A 27,579-nucleotide genomic window follows, 5' to 3' on the forward strand; every position below is an offset into this window, starting at 1 on the left:
GGACTTCACTCACCAACCATTTTTACAAACAAATTTTGCATCTCTGTCTGGTCAGAGTTTTTTACAGAAGAGTTTTCCAAACTTTTAAAACCACAATCCTCATCATGATAACAAATCCCAAAACTCAGTTACTGTGCATTTTATATGAAATGGATCATCCTGCAGCTGGCATCTTAACATGAAGCTTGAAAACTCTCAACATCTTCAGAAATAGAAGTATAATGTGGATTTTAGTGAATTTTATTGACAGAAAAGGCACTCATGTGCCTAAAAATAATCTTTTATCACCAAAATAGGGCCAAATTTGGATAAATATAGTTGTTCCATACAGAGTCGGAAGAAATGGGTTATAATTCATCTGTTGTGTTGGTTTTTTCAAACATACTCTCAAAATTAACCAAATTCGAACCTGTCTGCTGTTGCCATGTTTGTTTTCTTTACAGCCTGTGAATCCAGCAACTCTTTCCAACAAGCAAGTATCTGAACAATGATATTCATGAAGAAGCCAGCTGCCTCCATAGACACCAGGTCCGACAAGCAAGTCAATGTTAGGCTTTAAGCTCTGAAGTTAATTTTTTCTCACCAAGATAAGGAGTCATGTCAGATTTAAATCCATTTAAGGCGGCGCTGGTAAAAACTGGCTGCGGGGCCTCAGCTGTAGTTCGGTTCTGTAAACTTGTCAAATGTAAATGTCTGTATGTCTAACCTTGGACGAGCTGGCTTGAGCCTTCAATTTCCCCTCTGGGATGAATAAAGCATCTTTGATTTGATTTAAAATCACGTCTTTCATTCCAGTTATTCAACCAAAGACTTTACATGCCCACCATGCCTCAAAAGATACCTGTAATTGGCACTTTCAGCTAAACAATGCTACTGACAACAAGGTACACGTGTCAACTTCAGAGGCTGAAAGCAAATCAGACGTGTTGACTTAACTTCCCTCTGCCATGTAATTTAATGCTGCTTGTAGCTAAATGTGAACATTTTCCAATTAATTACTGGTATTTAAACTGTCTTTCAGCTGAAGTGCATCATGGTAGAAAATTTAAGTCATTACAAAAATATCTGCGCTCTTGTTAAATTAAATCTTGCATTGGGCTCCATAATACTTTTGCAGGCATAGTTAATTCCAGATATATATTCATGACTCAGCACTTGGTCATACCAATCTAAAACAGGCATTTATCATATTTTTTAGTTTAATCTCTGTCTAGTTTAGCGAGGCATGCATTCAACAGGATAAATGGGACAGAAGAGACATTGAGGGTTGGAAATGAGGGGCCGAGATAAACAGGTTCACTGGGAAAGAACAGGAGGATGGTGAGGTTTTGGGTTGCAGAGACAGACGTGCAGTTAAGATAAACAGCTGCTGATCTTTTATTTTCCTAAAATAAAATTTCTTGTCAGATATTTGGCAAACATTCACGTCAAGCTTTAAGTTTTTCATTTTACCTGCTGTGTTTAAACCCAAGGAACATGCTCGTAAAGCTCCTCCGATGGGAACACGGATGTTGTGATTAATATTTGGTGATTAAAGCTCATCATTTAAAATAGTGTTATAATCCGAGCATTTTATACAAACCTCTGAATTACGATTATTATTACACTATGACATGGTAACACAAAGTGGAACTGCTGATGTAACTTGGCACAAAATGTAAGGGAATTACTCTTTCGTGGGGCATTCATTTGTTGTCAAAATAGAGAAATAAATCTGATTCAGCTGGAAAGTTTATTTAGGTTTAACTGTATTCACTTTTGTAAGGAAAATTCATTTGTGGGACAAGCAGCAGAGTTGAATTGTGTGTTGTGCAAATGGAAAACACCAAAAAAGATTCAATACTGTTAAAAATACCCTGACAAAATATTATTTAATGGGTGTAAGCCACATTTGCTACTCATCCCACAATGCATTTCTTTACAAATGTGGTTCCATTTTAAAGTGAAATAAGCATACTTTTCATTGGTCTCAGATTTATTACCAAGAGGGACAAAGAAGTAATCCACAAAACACCAATTACCACACTGTTTGTGCTTTTCAGTTTAATTTTGTTATTCCCAATCCCAAAAGGTGTAAAATTTGGGCGTTTGACTGGAAAAGTTCAAATAGATCAAGGACACTTAGAAATGGTAGAAATCATCACATTCAGCACCGCATGGTAAATAATATTAGTCAGGTATTCATTTCTTCCATTAACAATAAAATAAATTGGTTTTTACACCAAAGTTTTAATCAGGCCACTAAGAGAAATAATTAAACTCAGCGATGAATAACAAATACACAGAAAGTGGATCGAAAAATATGTAAGACACTAAATTTAAGCTTCAAGGTCTTTTAAAAAAAATAAATCAATGTTGTAGTTGAATTAAACATCTGGCCAAACAGAAACTAAAAACATGTTCGATAAAGCCTGTTTCATACTCCACCAGAAGCAACAACTATGATCGCAAGAACATAACTGTGTCACGTTGTTATTGAGGCCACAAGAACATAACATTTTCTTCTAGAGGCAGCACCAAAACAATTGTTTTATTCTTTTGTTTTTTGAGGTTTTTTTTTTTAGGCTGCGCAAATAATTATGTATTACTGTAAGAACATAATTATGTGATTTTTTTAGACTGTAAGAACATAATTATGTGATTTTTTTTAGACTGTAAGAACATAATTATGTGATTTTTTTTTAGACTGTAAGAACATAATTATGTGATTTTTTTTTTAGACTGTAAGAACATAATTATGTGATTTTTTTTTTAGACTGTAAGAACATAATTATGTGATTTTTTTTTTAGACTGTAAGAACATAATTATGATTTTTTTAGACTGTAAGAACATAATTATGTGATTTTTTTAGACTGTAAGAACATAATTATGTGATTTTTTTTTAGACTGTAAGAACATAATTGTGATTTTTTTTTAGACTGTAAGAACATAATTATGTGATTTTTTTTTAGACTGTAAGAACATAATTATGTGATTTTTTTAGACTGTAAGAACATAATTATGTGATTTTTTTTAGACTGTAAGAACATAATTATGTGATTTTTTTAGACTGTAAGAACATAATTATGTGATTTTCTTTAGACTGTAAGAACATAATTATGTGATTTTTTTAGACTGTAAGAACATAATTATGTGATTTTTTTTAGACTGTAAGAACATAATTATGTGATTTTTTTTAGACTGTAAACATAATTATGTGATTTTCTTTAGACTGTAAGAACATAATTATGTGATTTTTTTTAGACTGTAAGAACATAATTATGTGATTTCTTTAGACTGTAAGAACATAATTATGTGATTTTTTTTTAGACTGTAAGAACATAATTATGTGATTTTTTTAGACTGTAAGAACATAATTATGTAATTTTTTTAGACTGTAAGAACATAATTATGTGATTTTTTTAGACTGTAAGAACATAATGTCTTTTTTTAGAGTGTAAGAACATAATTATCTGATTTTTTTAGAGTGTAAGAACATAATTATCTGATTTTTTTAGAGTGTAAGAACATAATTATGTAATTTTTATAAACTTCTTCTCTTGGTTGTGAGAAAATTGGTCTTCAGAAAATAATTATATCATTTTGTTCTCGACGTTGCAAAGACCTCACTATAATATCGCTGTTGAGGCTACGTGAACATAACTTGGGTTGTCTTGAGGCTCCTCCTTGATGCAGTAGCCAATCAGAACTTTACAATAAGCATTCTGTAAGTGGTAGGACATACGAGTAGGTGTGGCTAATCCATAGAAGTATGAAGTAGAATGGATAGTTTTAACAACCAGCAGATTGAAGTGGTGAGAAAGTATGAAAATTTTTACATTTAGCATTCAACGACCCAGACTTGGCCTAACGAACACTCCTCCTTCATTAACAAACTTTATTTTCTAATGTTAAAGAACCGCCTCCCACCAGCAGTAATCGCTTTGCTCTTCGCTTCGTAGTGATACGTCGTTCATGAACGAGCTGGCTCTCAGAGACGATTCCTTGCAGTCAACAACAAGAACAGAGTACTTATAAGAGGTGGGGGTTCATTATGGTTGGGATGTGTCGTCACTTCCATACAAGGAAAGACCAGGATCAAACCACTAAGTAAAGAAAGAAGAGGCTGTTAGGAAACTGGGAGTTTAATGGAACCAGTTACACAGAGAGCTGGGAGCCAGATTTAGATTAAAAGTATATGAAGAAAAAAAAAAAGGAGAAATCAGTTCATTTAAATCAGTTCATAATGTTCAGACTTTGGCCTGGAGGTGTGGTTTTGTCCCCATTTGTTTAAAGTTTGATTAAAATATGAAACATAACTGTTTACTAATGAAAAAATACAGAAAAGAAAGGTTCTGATTAGAATAAAAGCTTACTATCACAGAAAATCCTCATAATTCATAAACACAAAGAAAAAATGCACACTCGTGCTGAGTGAACCATTTGGAAGCCAAAAGAGTCGAGTCTACTCAGGGAGTCGAGTCAAAGAGTTGAATCTTTTTGCCCTCTGGGGACCAAGGGTATTTTAGAGAAATAAACCTCGCCTGACTCTTTTTTTTTAAATGCTCATAAACACCACCTTTCAATGCCCCATAATGTCCTATACCTTGTTTGTTTTTGTTTTTTTGTTTTTTTAAATTGAAATATCATAAACTGCTATGTAAATGCGGCTCCTTTGCTTGAAATAAAGACTATTATAATTTCGAAACATGACTAAAGGTACTGAAGGCAGCTTTCCGAAATCACTGTCAGCTGCACACACTGTATCTGTTACCAACTTGTTACCAATCTGTTAACAACATCTGTTACGACGCCGTCGTCTCGTTTATGTTAAAATAAACTACTTGAGTAATGCAAATGTTTGTTTGAGCAGTTACGCATGGTATGTGTGCGTAAAAGCTGTTGTTTTCATAATTTATCGGCCTTGTAAATACAGAAGGCAGCTATCCGACTGCTAATGACACCGATGCAGAGTGGTTGACACCGTTTGGAGGCGTTTCCTGAGGCATCATCGGCTCTGATTGGACAAACACGTGTCATGCGCCAAAGACAAGGCTCTGATTGGAACTCCTATTTTAACACAACACTGTATCACCTATGAATGGGCTACAGTGATGCCGGAACCACCGTCTGAAAGCCCGGAGTCTCCCGATTAAGAGGGGAAAAAAGTAACTTTCTATCTTTTATGGTTCGAAAGCTATGCTGGATTAAACACAACATGTTTCCCTGGCATCGCCGACGATGCCGGCGTCCCCAGAAGGTTAAAAGAGACCAACTTCCCCTCACCAGGGTCATCCAACACTTTAATAGTTCTTGTGGCCTTGAAAAAGAGAACAAAGTTCTTGCTTCTAGTGGAGTATCAACAACCTTAGTTAATTAGTGGAAACCAGTAAAAAGAAAAACGTTGACAGATCTTGTACTACATATTTTCCATACATTAAAAGATTTTCTTACATTTGTCTACAAGTGTGTGAAATAAAAGCGACTCTTGATGGTTAATGCAGTTTTCTCCTGCTTATTTCTGAGAGTTTCCCAAACATTTTAAATAAAAGTAAAGATCAAACCTTTTAGTCTTTAAAGCCAGATTGATGGAGGCTCTAAAATCCTCCCCCCAAAGAGTCCCGATCTGATCAGTCACTCCCGTTGGGATTTTTTCCCAAACACTCGTGTATCTGCTTGAAAGTGGGAATCTCTTCTCTGCTGTTTTGAACTAAATTGGAGTCGGTTCGTTTGAAATATCTTTTGCTTTTACACACCACCTCATTATCCTACATTTCACTCTTCTTTCCTCCCACTGCTGCCCCTCGGCGCCTCTTCCTCCCCTGCCCTCGTCTCTTCCTCGTCCTTCATATACCAGTCGTTTAAAAAACGCCTCTCCCTTCTAAAGCACAGCTGAATGAATTTTACCAGTTTCTCCCGGTTTTTCTCCTGATCTCAGTCATAATGCGTCACATCTGCCACTAGTCCATCTGCATGTTTCCCGTTCTGGGTTCCTGCGACTTGGGATAATCCACGTTACACATTTCTTACGTAACAAAGAGGAAATTTCACAGAGCTTGCATCATGCGCCCTGACTCGCCTCTGTCCAGACTCAGCCAACCACAAAGGAATATATTCCTTTTGACTCATCCTCTGGTTCGACAGCGGCTTCTCTTTTCGGAGGCCTTCGGAAAAAAGACCCCCCCCCTTCTTGTAATAAGCCACTCAGGGTAAAATGGATGAGCTGAAGGCTTCACATGTGCAGTGAAGATGAAGTAAAGCCCTGTTTCAACAAGATTAGAAAGTCAGTTTGTCACCGTAAGACAAAGAAAATCCCTTTAATCTAAGCAGATTCATGATCCGTCTCTCTTTAATTAAACAAACCTTCCTGGACTTTTTCTTGTGAGGAGTTTGGAGTCACTTTCCCATGAAGAACGTCGCCTCCACATGCAGTTCTGTGAACCATGAGGTCACGTCCTCTAAGACACGCAGCTTCCATTGTTCGAGTGTCTTTCAGCTGGTCCGCTTCCTCTCCAGTGTCATTCTTCTAATCCTTAATCGTCTCCTCCTCCTCCTCTATTTTGGGTTTCTGGAAACTCTTTAATCCCCTCGCCAGCTCCCTTCAGCGCCGTTGTTTCCATCTTCACACCTCCGTCTCGGTCCCAACATTTCTTTAGGAAGAAAAGATTCCCCGAACGATGATTTCATGTTCTCCCTCCGTCGTTTTCCTTCCTCATCGCCACCTCAGAGGACTGTCACACGTCTGTAGCGTTCAGGTGTGCCGAGACGGCGTCTTGGGTTTCCAGGACGATCTTCTTCGCCCGCCCGCCACCTCCACCCCCGACGGGGTGGATGCTGTCTAACCGGCCGCCCCGCCCTCGCTCTCCGCTCCTGTGACACTTGAAGACGGCGAGGAAGGCGGCGCGGTAATTGCGGTTCATCCAGCCGTACAGCAGCGGGTTGGCGAAGGTGGAACACATGGCGACCACGTGGAAGATGGTGTAGAGGAGGCGGTAATCACGCATGTCCAGCACCGTGGTGTCGATGTCGGTGGCCAGCTGGAAGGCGTGGAGAGGCAGCCAGCTGACGGCGAACACCACCACCATCGTCACCAGCATCTTGGTGGTTTTGCGGCGCCGGCGGTGGCGCTCGGAGCCAGCGCTGCTGTTCCCGCCGCTCTCTGCTGGGCTGACGTGGCCGCGCAGCTTGGACCAGATGCGTGCATAGGCGAAGGAGATGATGGACAGCGGCAGGAAATACTGCAGGATCAGCATGGAGATGCTGTAGACAGTGCCGTCGGTGTTTTTACCCGGCCACTTCTCCGTACACACCTGAGATAGAGGACAAGACCATGTTAGGTTGAGTTTGGGCAGAAAAAAACCAGGACACATTTAAAACACTGTTCCCATGACAACGTGCAACCAGAGTTTATGCAAATACTTAGAAATTACACTCAAACATTTATTTGTGGAGTAATTGTTGCGAAGTTCAAACTGAGCATCAGGATGAAGAAGAAAGGCTTTGGACTTGGCATGTTGGTCCGATATTTACCGGGATTTTCACTTAAAACCATCTCCAGGGTTTTCACAGAAGGTCTGAAGACTGGTTGGGGATCATAAAGGAAACAGAAAGTCAAATAGCCACTGGTTCCAACCAAGATCTGCAGAACATCATGTCTGAACACACAACCTGTCCAGCCTGGAAGCAGATGGTCTCCAGCAGCAGAAGACCCCACCGGGTTCCCTCCTGTCAGTAAGAACAGGAAACTGAGGCTACAATTCACACAGACTCACCAGAACTGGACAATAGAAGATGGAGAAACTGGTCTGATGAGTCTCCAGTTCAGCTCCACATTCACATGGTAGGATCAGAATCTGCTGGAAACATCATGACAACATGGATCCATCCTGCCGTCAGGATCAACGCTTCAGGCTGCTGCTGGTGGAACGGTGGGGGGAGGTTTTCTGGTCCCACTTTGGTCCCCTTAGTACCAACATGACATGGTTTAACCTCCACAGCCTACCTGAGTCCTGCTGCTGACCATGTCCATCCCTTTCTGAGCACAGTGTAGCATCTTCTGATGGAAACTTCCAGCAGGATGATGCACCATGTCACAAAGCTCACATCATCGCCCACCGCGACGATGAGTTCACTGTCCTCCAACGGCTCCACAGTCACCAGATCTACATCCAGCAGAGCAGCTTTGGGACGTAGTGGAACGGGAGATTCTCATCATGATGAGGTGGAACGGGAGATTCTCATTGTGAATCGGCAGCAACTGTGTGATGCTTCGTTCCAATATGGAGCAAAATCTCTGAGGAATGTTTCCATCCCCTTGTTCCATCTATCAGACCAGGAACGAAGGCAGTTCTTAATGTAGGTGGGCCTGATGTAGAGGCCAGTGAGGGCGGATTAAATGTGATTAACAGTCCTGTGTTAAAGATTTTCAGGAAGAATTTTGATGAACTTGCATAAAAAGCTTTAATAAAGCATGTTTTTCATATATAGTGCACATTTAATGACATTTTTCAGAAAACCTGCAAAATACAAATGAAAATTTATTCAAGTTTCATCCACAGTGCTTTTCTGAGATAAGTCTCTAGCACCGACCCTCCTCTTAAACTCCAGACGGAGGCAGCTCTGTCAAATGGTTTAATTAACAGGTAACCTTCATATTTTTTTAAAAAGGAAAGCAAACCATGAATAACTTAACATAGTGAAAGCCAGCTGACAAAAATGCAGAGAAAACTATGGAAACACTCAGCAGAATAACCAATATTACCACTGTGTGCTCTTGGAAGAGTTCTGCTAATAATATATTGACTTTTATGTTCTGGAAACACTGTTGTTGTTTGGGACTGAGAAAAATAGAAAAATCTGGATTATATGCTGCCATTGTCTCCATTCCTTAGGGAGGACTTCTTGACAGCCACACCAGAGACCATTTCTGATGAGGTTTTGACCAACAATAGATGAAGGTCAAGAAGCAAAAAGCTCAATTGAACACTAAACACTTACTGAAAGAGGGGCTCACTCTAAAGGTTTTGCTTAAAGGACTCCAGAGTTGAGGCATTGCAGAACTTAGACAGAAACTGCACACTGGTATGTCACCAAAGGTAAGAAACTTGGTGCGATGGAGCAAACTCAAGGATAACTGTTGCAGCATGGAAGACTGGGAGTGTGAAGGAAGTTGGACAGGTATCTAGAAGGAATCTAGATAACTGTTTTATGGAGGTGAAGGATCTTATCGGGGGTAGGTGTCAAAGTTCTGAATGAAATTAATTGGTCATTTTAAAGATGTTTACAAGAAGCTGTTGGATCCATTAGACTAGAATCAGGTGTGTTGGAGCGGGAAAACGATAAAAACCTGGAAAGGGTAGCACCCCTCCAAGTTTGACATTCCTGCGTTAAGTGATGCAATATTTGACTGGGGAGATAGATTTGAAGAGTGGGAGTGTTATAGGAGAGTGTGTTGCAAGTCTAAGGACACATTTACATCAGCCTTTTTTATTCGAATCCGAGTCCGTTTGTTCGGAAAGTCCGCTTCGTTCTGGGAAATGTGAACGTGCCAAACAAATTCTGATTCGGACCAAAGAAGCGGGCTCGGTGCGCCGACAAATGTACAAACACAGGTCTCAATCCGTTTCAAGCAGACAAAATACAGGAAGCCGACTACAAAAAAAAAGTCACTTTCTGCATTTGACATAGCATTGCATTGTAGGTAAATGCATAGCGATGGCGTTAGGGTCCTCTGCCTCGTCTGGTGTTCGTACTGCGTCCATTGTTGCAGTGTATTTCTGCAGCACACTTGCATAAGACACAATAAAAACCCCCAAACAGCCAAAGTTTGGTCTCCACGTTTAAGTCGCAACAGAGTTTCCTTCTTCACGCAGGTCTTGTCCTCTCTTTTGCTAAAAACTAGTGCAGCGCCACCTTTGGAGGGAATGGGGATCTGTTATTGTAAAGGTTTGGCTTGTTTGATCAAAGTGCAGCGTGAATGCAATCTCTGAATGGATACACCCGCCCCCCTACAACTGAGCCGAGTCCCCAGTCGGACTGAGTTCAGCGAACTATCCTGATGTGAATGCACCCTAACAGCTTAGTTGTTGACATGCTGGAAATCCCGGACAGGACCCCATCATTGTAAACTAGCCAGGTAGTGGAAGGCATAGATGAGGTTTCTTAGCTATAGACTTAATAAAAGCCTGGAGTGAAAGTGTGGAATCCAGAACAGCAATATTGTCAACCAAAGGTGGCAGTGGCTCAGGTAGTAGAGCAGGTGGTCCAGGTTGGCTGTTCGAATCCCACTCCCCCAGCCAATCTGGTGTGTCCTTAGGCAACATACTTAACCCTCTATGGTGATTGAAGAGACTGTAGGCACCCATTAGCTGCCACGATGACATCAGTCGGCCCCTAGGCAGCTGTGGCCACACAAGCAGCTTACCATCACCAAGTATAAAAGAGGAGTGCATAAATAATGGATCAAATGTGAGCTCTGAGTGCACTATGCAATGAGGCGTAATTTAAATCCAAACCATTAATCTGGAAATGCAGCAATCGTTGATAGCCATGTTTGATGCAGAAGATAACAATATAAAATCTCCACCATTTACACTGATGAAGTAATTATGGGCATGATGTGTTTACATGCATCGTCCATTAGAACAGAATAAATCGTGGTAAATCAGCTTGTGCCTTGTTGCCTGGTCACCATGTGCTGATCGGCACCCTTGCCACGTGGTGGCGGTTGCTTCGGTCAGGGACTTCCTTTGCTCGGGGCTGGGTGGGTGCTCAGCTGTCTTTGCTTTGGCTATCCAGGGTTCTTGCTCAGATGCTTGGATCTTCAGCTCCTCCCTTTTTACTGTTCTGTTTTACTCCTTTTTTTCTTTTGTTTTCCTGGTCAGGTCCAGCATTGATATACAGGCGCTAATAAATAAAAAATAAAATAAAGAAAAGTATCACGGGAAGCCATATAATATGACTCTACCTTGGTAGAGTAAATTTATGTGGCACAGTTTGGCATAATAACCACCATTCTGTATGTCATGAAACTGGCTAGGACAAGATTTAAAAAAAGAGAGGAAAATAACATTTTTCTGTGCAGAACTGTGCAGCCGTCAGACTTTCTGAAGACAGCAGTAGAAGAAGAAAAAGGCATTTTTGGCATAAACAAACATTGTTATATGTGCGTATTTATTGGCATTTTTCTTAACATTTCTCCTTAATTGAAATTTTTTCAACATTCTGGAGCATACCTCATTTTTCACAACTTTTGATTTTACCTTTTTATTTCAGCTTTAAAACAATTTACTTGCATTATCAGTTTTTTCAACACAACCTAACGTGATTTTACAGTAATTTTTTTTTTCATTTGGACATGCTGTGTCAACACACTAGACCTCAAATCCCACAAAAAACATAAAAATATAAATACAGTTTGACTTTTCACTATGAAAACCACAAACATGTTTAACAAATATTTTCTATAATGTAATTTGCAAATAATAGAATATTATAAACTAATATTAAAATGCAGCAATGTGTCAGGCAGTTTTAATACAAGTATTTACAAAGAAGTAACATGTTACTATAAGATGCCATGTAAATTATTTGTTGCACTCCAGAAAACAGTTCCTTTCCACCACAACGCAGAGGACATCACAGGCTGGACATTTCCAGGACATGTTAGTCCTCCTGTCCACTAGGAGGCAGCACACTGTCATACTTTTCTTAAATGATTGATGTGGTGTATTGTTTCATCGATAGGAAAAAGGTTGTTTTGTTTTTTAGGTGTTTTTTTTTTTTATTTTTTTTTTTTTTTTTATTATTACTGACCAGCACTTTCCTTGTTAGAGTTTCTTCCTGCACCAGATGTGAGAGTATCATACACAGAAGTATGTTGTACACGTTTGATCATAACTCTGGTTTTGTTTGCTCTGTGAACATAATTTAAAACCTGGTATATCGTTTCAAATTTACATCTTTGACAAAAGTTGAAATGTAGAGTCTACATGGAATAATGTGTGATGGAATAATCTTGCAGAGGACATGCATCTCACTGAGGAAGTGGGCTGGACACCAAGCCTTGAGGCACAACGTTCCTTTCCAGTTTACCGTGCAATGACAAGGACTAGCATGAATTAAAGTGAAACGTAAATGGAAAACCACCAAAAAAAACCTTCAGAAAGTCTGGAGAAAAACCACCTCAAAACGATTATAAGAAAGTGAGACTGCTGTCAGCAGAATGTAAAGAAATGAGAACCTGATCAGATTTTTAGCAAAACAGTTGTAGAGGTATCATTTCTGTTTTTATGGGCACATTCCCATCAAACTGTTGGATTAATATTGGAGTCTGTTTGTTCGTAAAGTCTGCTTCATTTCAGGTTGATGTGAACGTGCAAATGAACTCTGATTCAAATCAAAGACACCAGTCGGTATGCCTACAAACGGAGGTCTCAGTCCGTTTCAAATAGGAAGTGGACCACAAAACAAAGTCCATTGGGGGTTTAGGGCACAATATTCACCCACATTGCAGGTAAACACAACCAAAACACACACTTGTGGGATATTAGACGGCTCTGGACAGGAGGAATAGGTTACGGGCAACACACTGATGAATGTGGTTAAACGTCTGATCAACCAGACGACCAGGACCTGATGCAGCTCCATATCTTTTTCCCTCTGGTGGAGAATAAAACATGTTTTTTTAAAAGGTCTGATTTGTTTCAGAAGCGCGGCATGAACGCAACCACGGTCCGGAATATTATTTCCTTGCTCAAACTAAACCTAGTCCCCAATCGGACGGAGTCTATCAGACTATCCTGATGTGAATTCCCCCCAAGTTACACTTTAATTGCATTTTTTCATTACTTTTCATGTATTTAGCTAAGATTAGTTAGATCACATTCACTTAGGAGTGCCATTTTCACAAAGAAGAAGGATCTGAGATAGAAAAAGGGCGAGAGGTTGGAAATAAAACACACATAAAGTAGGATTTAATTAAATTTTCTGTTCCGTTATATTGTGCTGCTCCGATGTGCAAAGATATGATTTTGAAGCTCATTATACTGAGACCCAAGACTTCCCTTTGAGCGAGATGAAAGTATGCGAAATGAGAGTCTAGAGAGGAAATGTGGGCAAAAAAAGACTCGACAATGTAAAATATATATAGAGAGGAAGAAGAGTGAATGGACGAGAGAGAAAAGGGTTTAGGAAAAGTATTCTGTGTGTGTGTGAACATGTATGTACCTGTATGGTGTGTCCGGGCTCCAATGTGAAGGAGCCGTACTCTCTGAAAATGGCCAGAGGGCTGGCCAGCACGGCGCTCAGCACCCAGGTCAGCGCTATCACCCCGAAGCAAACATCCTTACGCATTCTGGTCTCCAGGTGGTACACGATGCACCTGAAACAAGCAACACACACACCTGAGTCCAGATTCTGGTTTATGAATGATGCACAGTAGTTAATGATGACCAGCCATGGATGATCGAGAAGATGTTTTTATGAGCTGCATCCTTTTGAGCCACGACTAAATGCTTCGTAAGGATCTGTCGCCACAAGTGTCCAACGGTTTCATGTTCAGTGACCTCTGCTGCTTGAGATCAGCTTGAATTTCAGCCAGTAACTTAGACAAGGAGTATGTCTCTCTCTGTTTTCATTTATTAGCTTTGTCCTGCTGCTTGTTACTGGGATATTACCGCCTGCTGACTGGTCAGTAGGACTGGGCGATATGACCTTTTAGTAATATCCCAATATTTTTATGGCATGTCACGATATACGATATATATATCTCGGTATTTACCTTAGCCTTGAATTAATCCTTTGGTGCATACAATCACATCAGTAAGATGATTTTGTGTCTACATAAAAACACAATTATTCATACTGCATTAAAATATGCTGATTTTAAACATTCATGCCAAAAGGATGAAATAGTAACAAAGCAAATTGATCAAAACCGTATTTATTGAACAGTTAAAGCAGTGGCAGAAACATGTCAGTTTAAATTTGTGGTACTACGACCTTTTGTGGCGACACTTTTGCGACATACTTTGCATTTGACAGTTGTTTGGTCAACATCCTCTCGCCGGTATCCACAGCTAAAAACAACTGTGTGACCACACGGCTACTCGAATATGATGACTATGGACATTTTCTATATCCCAAAGGGGACTAGCCACAATATCTCGAGTATATTCGATATATCGCCCAACCCTTCTGGTCAGAATGCGTTGGTCAGACACCAGAGTTTCTCCATTAAATATACGTTAATACAAGTTAAGAACCTTTATTCAGCTTTATGTTAAATAAATCCATCATAACACAGCATGTGCCATGTAGTTACTCCTCCATGTGGGAGCTTTGTAAATATCTGTTCCGTACTGAAAAATGCGAATACTGATACATGTATTGTTTCACCCCTAAAACGTAAGCCATACTGTAAACAATGATATGAGAGCCTCCTGAAATGATCTTGGGATAGCTGCGTTGGTTGCATGTCTAAAGAGAAGAGGATGCTGCTGCGTTTTACCCTTGCACTGACTTGCTTGGCATTTGCAAAGAAATCAAACTGTATTTATTTGATTTGATATACTTTACCTTTTTAAAAGGCTGCTGGTTTATTTTTCATAAATGCAGGTTGTGTTTTATAAAGCTCTGTTTATTGCCCAGATAAGGGGCGCGTTATGCATGTTCAATTTTGTTGTTTTTTTAATCCTCAAAATAAAAATGTCATCAAATATCGGATTTCTTTATTGCATTTTTTTAATTTCATCAAAGCAACGAAACATAACTCATTAATATTGTAATGAAGTTAAACTTGAGGCGGCATCGTACAACAGAGTAGTCACGTGGTGCGTCATTCTCTACAGGATGCGCTGCAGGGAAAATAAACATTTTATCATTAAGGCTCATTATGTATTTGTAGCCAACTTAGTCATTTTGATAGTAGGCTAATATAGCTAATATTGATACATAAAGCATGTGTTGCCTTCATAATAAGGCTTATATTAGGCTTGTAAGTTTTTGCGGCTCCAGACATTTTTGTTTTTGGTCCAATATGGCTCTTTCAACATTTTGGGTTGCCGACCCCTGACCTAGACAGATGCTTAGTCATCCCAAAAGAACAAGAGCAAAATTACATATTTACATGGAAATATTATTGTAGTACATTTAGTAAAAGTAACATTTAGGCTAAAAATACATTAGCGACAGAACACACAAACTATCAGAACAACAAACAAAATACATGAACACAAGACAAGATTATTGATTAGAGAGGCCTTTCTACATTTGCCAAAATATAACAAAAATTTTCAAAAAGTATGTGATTGAATTTAAATGTATTACAGATTTTTTTGAATAATTGAACAAAACCCTGTTTTTAGCAGTTTTACAGCAAGGAGGCATTTAGTGCAACAAATTTAACCACACAGCATACTGTCATACAGAACCATGGAAAAGTCCTCTGGCTGCTGGTTTTCCAGTCCAGTGGTGTTGCATAAACGAGAACATGAACATAATATATTCCCTGAAGGTTCATCTTCCTGAGTTAGCAGTGAAGTTTAGGATTCAGAGCCGTAAATGTCCTGGCAGCACAATGTGTTTTATTTTAGCCGACTACAGTATCTGCGAGCCAACTTGGTGTCTGCAGGTCGGATTCAAAGCTCTTCTCAGCTCTTACGCCTCTGCTGAAGCACAAATCCAGAGAGAAAAGCTGAGCTATCGCCAGCTTGTAACCTGTGCAGAAGTACGATTACAAGTTTTATCTGCCCTCAAGAGTCTGAAAAAGTTTACAATGCAGCCCAGAGTCGTTGGACAGCCGTTGAGCTTCAACACTCAGGAAAAAGGCAATGGATTCTCATTAAAACTTAATATATGTTGGTCTATGTGAGCAGCTGCTTATGAATCCTATTAGAATAAAATTTAATTAAACTGCTGAAGCTTTTACTGCCTGCATGGTGAGTAGGTTTTTATCCAGCATACCGAGCTCATTCACAGGATGTTTACATTTGCTGTGCTAATTTATGAGGTTTATAAAGGTTGTCTGCTAATTTGTAATGGAATAAGGTTTGTTAACAAAGCCGCTCCTTCTGGTAAAAGTCATGATGAAAAGCTGAATTTGGAGAAGATGAAACTGATAAAGCTCTTCAGTGTTTATGTACCGAAGATGTTTATTTAAGGTTAGCAGGTTTACAACAGAGAAGAAACCTTGTGCGTAGTCTCCATCAAGCTTCCATGGCTTTTAAAGTGACTTTTTGTCCGCAGTGTACGCCATTACCAGCACCACGTCATGTAACAACTTGCCAACTGGTTTATTTGGAGGTGAAGTAGTTCAGCGGTCGTCTACGTCCTGATACCCAACTTTTAGTCCACATGTTAAGTTATAGAGACTCAACATCATTGTGTGTCTACAGATACATGATTTGCAAACTGTGTGAACAATTTTCTGTGTAACTTTAGATGCTTGCAAATGTATTTTACCACTACTTTGTGTGTTTCGAATGCACACACAAATATCTAAAAATGACACACGAAATGATAACACATGCATAACTTCGAAAATTATCTTTTTTTTTAATAAACCTTCAACCCCACAGTGTTCAAAAAGGCTCCCATATATATAAATCCTAACTAAGATTACGTGTTTTTTAAGACTCTTCATGCTTTTGCAGTGTTGCCAACTCCTCAGTAAGAAAAGCAGGCTGTGTCAGTGCTGTGTACTGCCTCAAGTGGGGACCTCCAGTATTGACCGTTTGGCCGTATCGTGCTTCTGTTCATCTCATTGGCTGCCAGCCATTGCTATAGCAGAGAGCCCCATTCTGCCAGGAGCATTTTGGCTCATCTGTCAGAATACACACACTATTAAGTTCTGGGACTATACATACGGGAGGCCAAATTGGCTGAGTACATGTGTCGGGGTGTCTCTGGGGTGCACGCTTGGAGAGGTCATTTTAAGGACATTTTGCTGCATCCTACCAGCCAAATTGGCTTTCCATATGCATAAACGAAAGATGTCTTTTAGCATCTTTAGCAATTCAACATTCAAATAAAAAAAATTAAAAAAAATGCCAAAAGAGATTTTTGGCCGACAATGAGTTGAAGACCCCCTCTGTGTTTCTATCTGGGCCATTGGGTACAGATACCCAGCAGACAGCATTGGACAGTGTGAAAACCGCATCAATAACATCAACTAAAGTCGACTTTACCACAACCCCAAGAGCCAAAGCATTGTGGATGTTAACTCTAGAACACCAAGGTTGGGTAATTTTCACCCATGCCACATTGATTGTGAATGGCTATTAATCCTACATTTGTGTTCAAGGGTTAAGTATCTCTGCCAAACTTTTTGATATGATGTATCTGTGGAGGGATCTGTGTTTTGGTGATAAATGTATTTAAGTGAAGCAAACCTTTTCACTTTAATCCCAGGAAAATGTAACAATCAGTCAGTGCTGATAAATAAATGAAGTCATTGCCATGGTGGCCATTAAATGGCAAGAAATTCTGCTCTGATTGTCCTCAAAAGGTCTTTAAAAGTCTTCATTTTCACTTGTCGAACCTGTATGAAGCCTTTGTATACAAAACAGTGACTCTAATTTGATGCTTGAACCCAGCTGGTCCTACATTCTTCAGCGTCTTTCCTCTGGGTCAGGGATCCCCAACCCTGGTCCTCAAGAACCGGTGTCCTGCAGGTTTTCCAAGAATTCCTGCTGGACCACAACTGACCCAGACTAGCTCTTCACATGTTGGCTAAATACACACAGGATTTAAATCAGGTGCGGTGCAGTGAGGACACTTGGAAAACCTGCAGGACACCGGTCCTTAAGGACCAGGATTGGTGATCCCTGCTCTGGGTCATACAGGTTGACATTTTGTAAAGCCATCGGCCATCCCACCCTCCTGAAACAGCCAAGAACAGACTAAGATGTGATGTTGCCGGTGCACCTGGGGCCTCCCGAGCAAGCTCTATTTGCATGGGAATCTTTATCTTAATCCTCTCTCTAGAAAGCAGCTGCATTAAGTGGAAAGGCTTTCATATTTCTACACTTTTGTTAGGACGTCATCTCAGCAAGCAGCGGGGAGAGGCTACAGTACAGGAGCTCCCCGATGGACAGAACCCACATTGGGACAATGTGAGAAAATGTTCCCAGCTTTATTCCACTGAGTCTTCTGGAACATAGTTATAAATACATGCATGAAATAGACAGAAGCTTGGAAAAATAAGTCAATATTTTATAGTCACTCCAAACACTTAAGTCTTGCTGTGGCCTGGGGGTAAAAAGTAGCTTTGCTCTGCCATGTATTGATTGAAAATATCTGCAGGGTAATTCATCCGTATCTGCCTGTTAATATAACGAAGTAAAACATGCTGCTGAATTTTTTCTACCTGACTTGACATGGATGACCTTGTTGGTCTGCCTGTGTCGTATATTTTACCTTTGTAGAGTTTTAGTTTTAAATGTTTGTTCTTTTACTGGGTTGCACATCTGCAGAAATACCTCCTGTGGTTTCTGTTGGTAGGACTCTGTTTGTTCAAAAGCCCCGAAAAGACCATGTCCATCCCTTTATGAACACAGTGTAGCATCTTCTGATGGAAACTTCCAGCAGGATGATGCTCCATGTCACAAAGCTCACATCATCTCCGCCATGATGATGAGTTCACTGTCCTCCAACGGCTCCACAGTCACCAGATCTCAGTCCAGCAGAGCAGCTTTGGGAAATTCTCATCGTGATGAGGTGGAACGGGAGATTCTCATGGTGATGAGGTGGAACGAGAGATTCTCATGATGATGAGGTGGAACGGGAGATTCTCATGGTGATGAGGTGGAACGGGAGATTCTCATCATGATGAGGTGGAACGGGAGATTCTCATGGTGATGAGGTGGAACGGGAGATTCTCATGGTGATGAGGTGGAACGGGAGATTCTCATCATGATGAGGTGGAACGGGAGATTCTCATGGTGATGAGGTGGAACGGGAGATTCTCATCGTGATGAGGTGGAACGGGAGATTCTCATGGTGATGAGGTGGAACGGGAGATTCTCATGGTGATGAGGTGGAACGGGAGATTCTCATGGTGATGAGGTGGAACGGGAGATTCTCATGGTGATGAGGTGGAACGGGAGATTCTCATGGTGATGAGGTGGAACGGGAGATTCTCATTATGATGAGGTGGAACGGGAGATTCTCATCATGATGAGGTGGAACGGGAGATTCTCATCATGATGAGGTGGAACGGGAGATTCTCATCATGATGAGGTGGAACGGGAGATTCTCATGGTGATGAGGTGGAACGGGAGATTCTCATGGTGATGAGGTGGAACGGGAGATTCTCATGGTGATGAGGTGGAACGGGAGATTCTCATCATGATGAGGTGGAACGGGAGATTCTCATCATGATGAGGTGGAACGGGAGATTCTCATGGTGATGAGGTGGAACGGGAGATTCTCATCATGATCAGGTGGAACGGGAGATTCTCATCATGATGAGGTGGAACGGGAGATTCTCATCATGATGTGGTGGAACGGGAGATTCTCATCATGATGTGGTGGAACGGGAGATTCTCATGGTGATGAGGTGGAACGGGAGATTCTCATCATGATGTGGTGGAACGGGAGATTCTCATGGTGATGAGGTGGAACGGGAGATTCTCATGGTGATGAGGTGGAACGGGAGATTCTCATCATGATGAGGTGGAACGGGAGATTCTCATCATGATGAGGTGGAACGGGAGATTCTCATCATGATGTGGTGGAACGGGAGATTCTCATGGTGATGAGGTGGAACGGGAGATTCTCATGGTGATGAGGTGGAACGGGAGATTCTCATGGTGATGAGGTGGAACGGGAGATTCTCATCATGATGAGGTGGAACGGGAGATTCTCATCATGATGAGGTGGAACGGGAGATTCTCATCATGATGAGGTGGAACGGGAGATTCTCATCATGATGAGGTGGAACGGGAGATTCTCATCATGATGTGGTGGAACGGGAGATTCTCATGGTGATGAGGTGGAACGGGAGATTCTCATCATGATGTGGTGGAACGGGAGATTCTCATCATGATGTGGTGGAACGGGAGATTCTCATGGTGATGAGGTGGAACGGGAGATTCTCATGGTGATGAGGTGGAACGGGAGATTCTCATCATGATGAGGTGGAACGGGAGATTCTCATCATGATGAGGTGGAACGGGAGATTCTCATGGTGATGAGGTGGAACGGGAGATTCTCATGGTGATGAGGTGGAACGGGAGATTCTCATGGTGATGAGGTGGAACGGGAGATTCTCATCATGATGAGGTGGAACGGGAGATTCTCATCATGATGAGGTGGAACGGGAGATTCTCATGGTGATGAGGTGGAACGGGAGATTCTCATCATGATGTGGTGGAACGGGAGATTCTCATGGTGATGAGGTGGAATGGGAGATTCTCATGGTGATGAGGTGGAACGGGAGATTCTCATGGTGATGAGGTGGAACGGGAGATTCTCATCATGATGAGGTGGAACGGGAGATTCTCATGGTGATGAGGTGGAACGGGAGATTCTCATCATGATCAGGTGGAACGGGAGATTCTCATCATGATGAGGTGGAACGGGAGATTCTCATCATGATGAGGTGCAACGGGAGATTCTCATCATGATGTGGTGGAACGGGAGATTCTCATCATGATGTGGTGGAACGGGAGATTCTCATCATGATCAGGTGGAACGGGAGATTCTCATCATGATGAGGTGGAACGGGAGATTCTCATCATGATGAGGTGGAACGGGAGATTCTCATCATGATGAGGTGGAACGGGAGATTCTCATCATGATCAGGTGGAACGGGAGATTCTCATCATGATGAGGTGGAACGGGAGATTCTCATGGTGATGAGGTGGAACGGGAGATTCTCATCATGATCAGGTGGAACGGGAGATTCTCATCATGATGAGGTGGAACGGGAGATTCTCATCATGATGAGGTGGAACGGGAGATTCTCATCATGATGAGGTGGAACGGGAGATTCTCATCATGATGAGGTGGAACGGGAGATTCTCATGGTGATGAGGTGGAACGGGAGATTCTCATCATGATGTGGTGGAACGGGAGATTCTCATCATGATGTGGTGGAACGGGAGATTCTCATCATGATGAGGTGGAACGGGAGATTCTCATGGTGATGAGGTGGAACGGGAGATTCTCATCATGATGAGGTGCAACGGGAGATTCTCATCATGATGTGGTGGAACGGGAGATTCTCATCATGATGAGGTGGAACGGGAGATTCTCATCATGATGAGGTGGAACGGGAGATTCTCATCATGATGAGGTGGAACGGGAGATTCTCATGGTGATGAGGTGGAACGGGAGATTCTCATGGTGATGAGGTGGAACGGGAGATTCTCATCATGATGAGGTGGAACGGGAGATTCTCATGGTAATGAGGTGGAACGGGAGATTCTCATGGTGATGAGGTGGAACGGGAGATTCTCATCATGATGAGGTGGAACGGGAGATTCTCATGGTGATGAGGTGGAACGGGAGATTCTCATGGTGATGAGGTGGAACGGGAGATTCTCATGGTGATGTGGTGGAACGGGAGATTCTCATCATGATGAGGTGGAACGGGAGATTCTCATGGTGATGAGGTGGAACGGGAGATTCTCATGGTGATGAGGTGGAACGAGAGATTATTATCATGATGAGGTGGAACGGGAGATTCTCATCATGATCAGGTGGAACGGGAGATTCTCATCATGATGAGGTGGAACGGGAGATTCTCATCATGATCAGGTGGAACGGGAGATTCTCATCATGATGAGGTGGAACGGGAGATTCTCATTAATCCGGAAGGTGAACCTAATCAACACTCATAACTTGCAGTTTAACTCAAGTGAGTGTGGTTGAATTGTTGTTTGGCTTCATTCTCATTCTCATTCATTCCTAACCCTAACCCTTCAATCTCTTTTTTTTTTTTATTATTTCACTCTGAAGGCTAAACTATGAAGTAAGACTAAAAGCTTGATATGAAAGGAAAATTAAAACTTGCTTTTTTGGTTCAGTTTTGCAATTAAAATGAATTCTTTTTCCAAAGATTGCAAAACTGAGAATGACATCATGACCAGATATGACTTGACTGACGCTGCATGAGAGTAAAACAACAGACTAAAACTAGTCATTTAACCCTCATTTTTAAAGCTGCTTAGTCTATTTCAATGGTTAAATGATGGAATTTTATGTTGCTTCGCGTCTGCTGCCTCACAAAAGCCAATACACATTTTGATGAAGACTCCTCACACCCATGTCTCAACCTCTTCTAACTGTCACGAGGCAGAAGATACAGCAGCAAGAAAGCAGGACAAAATGACTGGAAAGCTGCTTTTATCACGCAGCCATCAAGGCAATAAATGTCACTTAGCACTTTAAATTTTTTATGAGCAATTATGTCCTTTACACGCAACAGTTTACTGCAGCAAATGACTGTTTTAGCTCATTTTATTAATATTTTTTACATAAGTCTTCCATTTTATGTTTTATATATGAAGTGATTATAATTGTTGCAGTGACACTGAAGATATTCTTATTCATTGCTTTGCTGTGGAAAAGGCTCTCTTTATGTTTCAACAGATTGAAAATCGAGTTTATGGTTGATTGACTCATTTCCGATAAGCAATTTCCGATAAGTGCAACCAAGGCTAATGGCGGTGCCGTTAGTGTCCAAGGTTATTGATCATAAAACAAAGTAGTGATAAAGTTATGGTTTTGTGTGAAACTTTTGTCAAGAGAAATGAGGGGGAAAAAAAGCCGTTTATATCAGCTCCACCTACCTGTGGCGGTCCAGGGCGATGACATTGAGTGTCACAGTGGAAACGTGCACGGTGAGGCCCTGGGCGTAGGGGAGGAGGAAGCAAAGCGTGCTGCCGAACTTCCACTCGCCCTGCAGCGTGTAGACAAGCGTGAAGGGGAGGCACAGCGTGTTGACCAGCAGGTCGGCTGGAGGCAAAGAAGACAGATGCATTTTTAATTTCATTTGTTTAATGCTGAATAACTTGACAGCAACACACTGGTGTGTTACTGGTGGTTACTGGATTAAAACAAAGCAGTATTTGTAGCTTTAGTGCTACAAGTTATTGACCTCCTTTTCGTATAAATGTTGAATCACTGTTGAATCACCAGAAGGCTAGTTGAAAGAACATTTAACCTTTCCTGTGATTTACAAATTTAATGCCAAGTACTCTCAGTAGTATATGTCTGTTAAGTCTCACTGTTGGCAAATTGGCACTGCTTTTCCCCACAACATATAACATTTATGATAGTGCACTTCTCCTTAAATCAAGCCGACTGATGTGAGCTTGTAACAGACTGCTGATGCTGGTTCACTCTGAGGTAAGGTGGGGAAACCTTACATTACCTTTAACATTGGAAATACAAGAAAAATATTCACATTTAAAAAAAGTTTAAAGCAATAAACATTCCTCATCATGCTCAAGTCTGTTAGGAAGCAGAGAATAAATCCTGAATACTTAGAAAAATAAGTTTTTTTTTTCAGCTTTTAACAAGTATTTAAATAAACAGAATAAATAACAGAAGGGTTGTAGAAAAAAATCTTAAATAAAGAAGTACAACAATTTGTCAGACATGCACACAAATGGTATTAACTTTAAAAATGTGGGGGGATGTTTGCTTTTTCTATGCTGGGGAACAAAGTTCATAGTGTTAGCATTTAACACATAGCATTTAGCAACACATTACAAGCTAATGGTAAATTAATATGTGTTAAATCTAAATGATTAGCAAGTATTAACCCCTAGAAATGTGGTGATGAAAACTAATGGTTGATAAATTGTTGGTTCCTTCGAATTAACATATTCTAAATAATAATTATGTTGTCCTACTAAAGGCTAGTCGTGAGTCATTAGCAGTTAGCGACTTATTACAAATGGCAGAACGTTATATTTCATCTACAGTTGTCACATAAGAACTGATTACTAGCTAAGTGCTAAATGTAACAAGGTTTATACTTGTAGCATTTATCACACATAGCAAATAATGTGCTGCTAAAAGCTTACAGTAAACTACTAATAAATGCTAGTGGTAGAATAGATGAGAATAAACCATTACTATTGAGTGACTTAACATGCTAATTAGCTGACAGTAATATACCATTACCCGATAATATCTGATGAGCTGCTAAATGCTAATGTTTATACTGCAAGGAGCTAACACTGTGCTGCTAATAGCTAACAGTATGCTGCTAATAAATGCTCGTGGTAGAACAGAACAGAACAGAACAGAACAGAATAGAATAGAATAGACCATTCCCATTTAGTGAGTCATTACAAGCTAATTAGCTAAGAGTAATATATAATCACCACATTTATACAGCAAGGAACTAACACATAGCTAATAATGTGCTGCTAAAAGCTAACAGTAAACTACTAAATACAAGCTGTAAAACATTAGCATTTAAATACTTATAAGTTAATTAGCTAAAAGTTATATTTACAGTTACCACATAACCGATTACTAGCTGTGTGCTAAATGCAAATGTTTATACTGTTAGCATTTAGCACACAGTTAACAATTTGTTGTTAAACACAACTGTTTTTAAATGCTTACGGCAACCCTGCTAGAAAAACCAGTAAAGACCTGCATCATTTTAATTAGCTAAAATAAATGATCTCCAGTGACTATATAATGTGAAAATAAGCTGTGTGTTAACAGGGTTTTAGTGTGTTGTTATTAAAAGCATTGGTTGGCTAAAAGCTAACAGTAACCTTCTGCTAGAAGATAGTGGTAAAGTATTGATTTAAACTACCTGTGGGGTAATCAGATGTTAAAACATGTACATATAAAAATCTTTCATTTTCATCCTGAACTCTTTTTGAAGTGAATATTTTTGAATAGGATCTCATCTTTTCCTAAATCACACATAATTAAAGAAACATCAGGGCTCAGCTGTCTGTGTGGTGTTCAGAACAGTCACTTTCAAGCTTTCTCTGTTCTGCTAACAAGCAGGAAGCAACAAGATGAAGATGGGTGGCAAACACACACAGCCATCTATAGATTCATTTTCTGTGTATGTGTCCGCGGTATAAAAGCATTCTGGAGTTAATAGGAATGCTCATTCAACATTCATGATCCTTCCTGGAGAGAAAAAAGCTGCAAAAACATTGCTCTGTCTAGCACAAGATTTGATGTACTCATCTCATTATAGTGGTGTTTTTACTTGTTTTTCAATTCAGTAAAGCACTGTGTCACACCCAATATGAAAATTATTACAGTCATTAAAGTGAGTCTATAGAAATATAAGGTAAATATAAGTTTTTTTATTTTTATTTTTTGTTTTCTTTTAAAGGACTTTATCTTGGTAAGGCATCATGCTAGGGTCTGATCATTTCACATGACTTAATTCTCGATCAGTCTGTAGCCACAACATATTTAATCACATGCATTAATTTATGACCATGACTTAATAAAACATAAATAATTATGCATTTTTTGTACAGTTTTTCTCAAAATAGAAGCAATATTTCTAAAATTTTGACAAAGTACAATTGTTATTTGGAGGTGTTTATAATAAAGTGTTAAATTTAAGAATTAAAGCGTATGCCAGGTACCGTTGCTACAGGGTTTTTCACTCGCTATGTAGGATTTGCCACGGCTTTTCGAAGCCCTTCTCCATCAATTCGCCAAGTCCTCATAAAACTCTGCATTTCACTGTTGTTTGCAAGGATGGAGGGTTTTTTTTTTCTATTTAATTACGTGTAAAATATTTCTGTGTTCTACTTTTTCATACATACAATGCCATCTTTACTCTAACTTAACTGGCCATGTAATGCTTTACATCCCGTGTAGTGACGTGTAAACGCAAAAAAAGTGTATCCATTACACTTTTGCGATATGTTTCTATATCAACAATAAAAAAATTTTATTCAAGATATTCGAGAGGTTTGTCAAACAAGTGTTTTCATAACTAGTGTTTTGTTGTGATATTTATGTTTTGCCCAATTCAAGAAGTGATGGAAAAGCAGAGAATGAGCAGCATATCTTCTTCACATATTCTAGTAATCTGTGGCTAAAACTTCACATTCACAGCAGGATATTCTGGGAGATTTGGTCTAATTCTGAAAGAAATTCCTCAAACTTTTACACTTTCCTTTGGTTTGGTTTCTCGCTCACTTTAAAGTGGACGAAACAGTGCCAGCGTGAACGTGCCCTTAAAGGATGGTGACCTAATTATTTTATTTTCATTCACAATTAATCAGTGGTCACGAATTATCTATATCACATGTGATATTAATTAAAAGCCATGATTTAAGCCACTATGGGTCTTAGTTGGTATCAAACAGCAAGCTCTGGTGGTTAAAAATTAAGCCTACGCGGAGGTGCATAAAACTGCAGTTCCCCTTTCATCCACTAGGGGCTCCAAAACAGAGCGAATCCCCATGTTAAAAAGACCAACTTCACAGCAGAAATAAACATGTTTACAGCCTGCTACAAAAACATTTTAGGTTTAATAGGTCAGGTTTACCTTCAAGACAACTGTGGGGGAGTGTATTGGGCCTAATTAGGGGCAGGATCCTTTGATTGACAGGTACACGATATCCCGCTCCAAGGAGGAGGTAGATAACCATGGTTTTTAGCTGTTTAACAGCGAGACTTAGCTTTAGCCCACTAACTTCTGGTAGCTGGTTAGCTCCTGTTAGCACTTAACTGAAGGCAAGTTGGAGTTTCTAGATGTCAGTCATCCACCCCCACAGTCACAGTCCCCCTTTCATCTCCACCTCTTTGCCCATTTTTGTATTTTCCAGAAGAGACAACACGGAGAACACGACCAAGATGCCAATGGTAGAAACTACCAAATGAGCCTTAATTCAGTTCTTTAGAAACCTACAAGTGACACCACATCACGCCCATCTCTTATCTACACTCTGTTTTATATATATATATATATATATATATATATATATATATATATATATATAAATAAATTTTCCCCCTTTTGTGGGATCCTTTCACTGGGGCCCCTATGATCAGAACGAAAAGGATGGAGTTTAACACACTGCAATCCACTGAATGTTCAAAACAATCATTACTTCCAGCGCAATACAATAATAAAAACCAAGCAATGAAGCTTAATGTTTAAATGTAAAGTGGATTTTTGGTTGTTTAAACCCAAAAAGAATGAACACAAACTGCTGAATTTTCACCTTTTTCCTTTTATGTTCTCCTTCATTATAAATAATGGAAGGCACTGCATCATTATGACATCACACGGTTACGTAACATCTATCGCTATCCAGCTGATACACCACCTATCAGGTAAAGGTATGGCTTGGCTGGAAACGCAATAGAGATTAGGGTTTTCTCATCCTGAGCTGGACCTCTTGGTGGGAATCAGGCTTTAGTAATGATCTCATTCCCATGCAGTAGTAATCCATAGCAGACTTAATTATTATTACCTGCATGTATAACTTGTGGCAACAACTTTTCCATGACAAAGACTCAATTATGTTCTCACACATGATTAATCTGTGGCCATGATTCATCTTCTTCACACAAAAGTAACACACAGTCATGTCTCATGCCCACAGAAAGCTAATCTAAGGTGGATGACTCTCCTGCTG

General features: G+C 40.1%; 1 protein-coding gene across 1 annotated transcript in view; it reads right to left on the reverse strand.

Moving 5' to 3' along the window:
• Positions 1-6,714: 6,714 nt before the first annotated feature.
• The window catches only part of npy2rl (neuropeptide Y receptor Y2, like), a gene marked incomplete at both ends in the record, with an annotated part of 50,672 nt that continues 29,807 nt past the window's right edge, over positions 6,715-27,579 (reverse strand). Inside the window, 3 exons of the mRNA XM_079258052.1 lie at positions 6,715-7,290; positions 13,208-13,361; positions 22,777-22,942. Coding sequence (XP_079114178.1) covers positions 6,715-7,290; positions 13,208-13,361; positions 22,777-22,942 — 896 coding nt within the window. The remainder of the gene's footprint in view (positions 7,291-13,207; positions 13,362-22,776; positions 22,943-27,579) is intronic.

This window comes from Telmatherina bonti (assembly GCF_933228915.1).
Source record: "Telmatherina bonti genome assembly, chromosome: 18".
In the NCBI taxonomy this organism is placed as follows: Eukaryota; Metazoa; Chordata; class Actinopteri; order Atheriniformes; family Telmatherinidae; genus Telmatherina; species Telmatherina bonti.